Source organism: Sinocyclocheilus grahami, unplaced genomic scaffold (assembly GCF_001515645.1).
Source record: "Sinocyclocheilus grahami isolate Dianchi unplaced genomic scaffold, SAMN03320097.WGS_v1.1 scaffold44415.1, whole genome shotgun sequence".
Lineage (NCBI taxonomy): Eukaryota > Metazoa > Chordata > Actinopteri > Cypriniformes > Cyprinidae > Sinocyclocheilus > Sinocyclocheilus grahami.
Window position 1 is genome coordinate 1 of NW_015524669.1, and position 1111 is coordinate 1111.

The 1111-nt window shown below is 36.6% G+C and overlaps 1 protein-coding gene across 1 annotated transcript; it reads right to left on the minus strand.

The window, feature by feature from the left end:
- Positions 1–12: 12 nt before the first annotated feature.
- Positions 13–1004, minus strand: cnfn (cornifelin). The gene is made up of 3 exons (XM_016266422.1): positions 847–1004; positions 471–607; positions 13–328 (listed from the first exon to the last, which is right to left on the minus strand). Exons 1-3 carry the CDS (start codon positions 956–958, stop codon positions 239–241), a joined length of 339 nt encoding a protein of 112 aa, XP_016121908.1. The 5' UTR covers positions 959–1004; the 3' UTR covers positions 13–238.
- Positions 1005–1111: the final 107 nt, after the last annotated feature.

Consider the following 1111-nt stretch of genomic DNA (forward strand, 5'->3'; position numbering starts at 1 on the left):
TCGGCAGTTGGAAGATATTTAACTGTGAAAGGACAACCCATTAAACTAAGGCAAAAAAATAGGAGTTGTTTCATAATGTAAAAACTATTAGTAACATGATTTTACATACATATAGTTGAAGGATCACATAAAGCATTGATATTTTTGAATAAAACAAAAAAGAAGACGACGAAAACAATTCCAGCCATCGAGACATTGTTGAAATTAGCCATTCTCTCCTCTTCATTTTCTTTTCAAATTAGCCTCTTGCCTTCTGTTCTCGAGCCATCTGACAGAGTCCACAGAAAGGACAGCAGGTCATAATCACCCAGTCATCACAGACAGAGCCCTAAAGAAGACACAAGCCAATCATGCAGTGCTAGTCTCTGACAGTTATGAAATAATGTATTTCAGCAGAAATTACAACGCTACATCAAGAGCAGAAATAAGCAATAATCAATATGGAAAAGGATTTTTATTGCATGGCCTACATTAATACGATATCTGTCACGGATGCTGGTTCTCAATGCAATCATAGCACCGGGTAGGAAGGGCAAACAGCAGCTGTCACCATTATCCTGTGCCACCTTACAACCCAAAATGCAAGGAATAAATGCCCCACACAGACCTGAGGAGTAAACCAGTGTCAAAATTCACACTATTTTACAATGTAAGGCTTGTAAGTTTCAACAAATTGATTAAAGGGATAGTTCATTAGAATTTACTCACCCTCATGTCATTCCAAACCTGTATGGTGAACTACCCCTTTAACAACTTACTCAACTTATAATCACTATTAGTATTGCATTAGCTTAAGCAAAATGGATTTGCATTAATAAATAAATCTCCCTCCCTACACACACTCACAGATTCCGCAGTCGTCACAACAGTCACAGACATCAGAGCTCCAGTGTGAGACAGTGTAGCTGGTTACAGTCATTTGAGGCTGGGAAGTCATTGCTTCTGTTTGATATGACATTACTGACAAAAGACACGTAGCAAATGGTATAATACAATAATTTGCAATTACAACTTACACTTTTACATTGTTTCTAAAAATACAGTAATATTGTCTTGCTGCGAATATAAAAATGCATTTTTCATTTGATGGCTATTATATCAAACAGAGATA

Coding starts and splice junctions, on each gene's coding strand:
- cnfn (XM_016266422.1), bottom strand. CDS start 958: ATGTCATATCAAACAGAAGCAATGACTTCCCAGCCTCAAATGACTGTA. Junction 608..846: donor TTGTGACGACTGCGGAATCT/GTGAGTGTGTGT, acceptor TTTACTCCTCAG/GTCTGTGTGGGGCATTTATT. Junction 329..470: donor GTGACAGATATCGTATTAAT/GTAGGCCATGCA, acceptor TGTCTTCTTTAG/GGCTCTGTCTGTGATGACTG.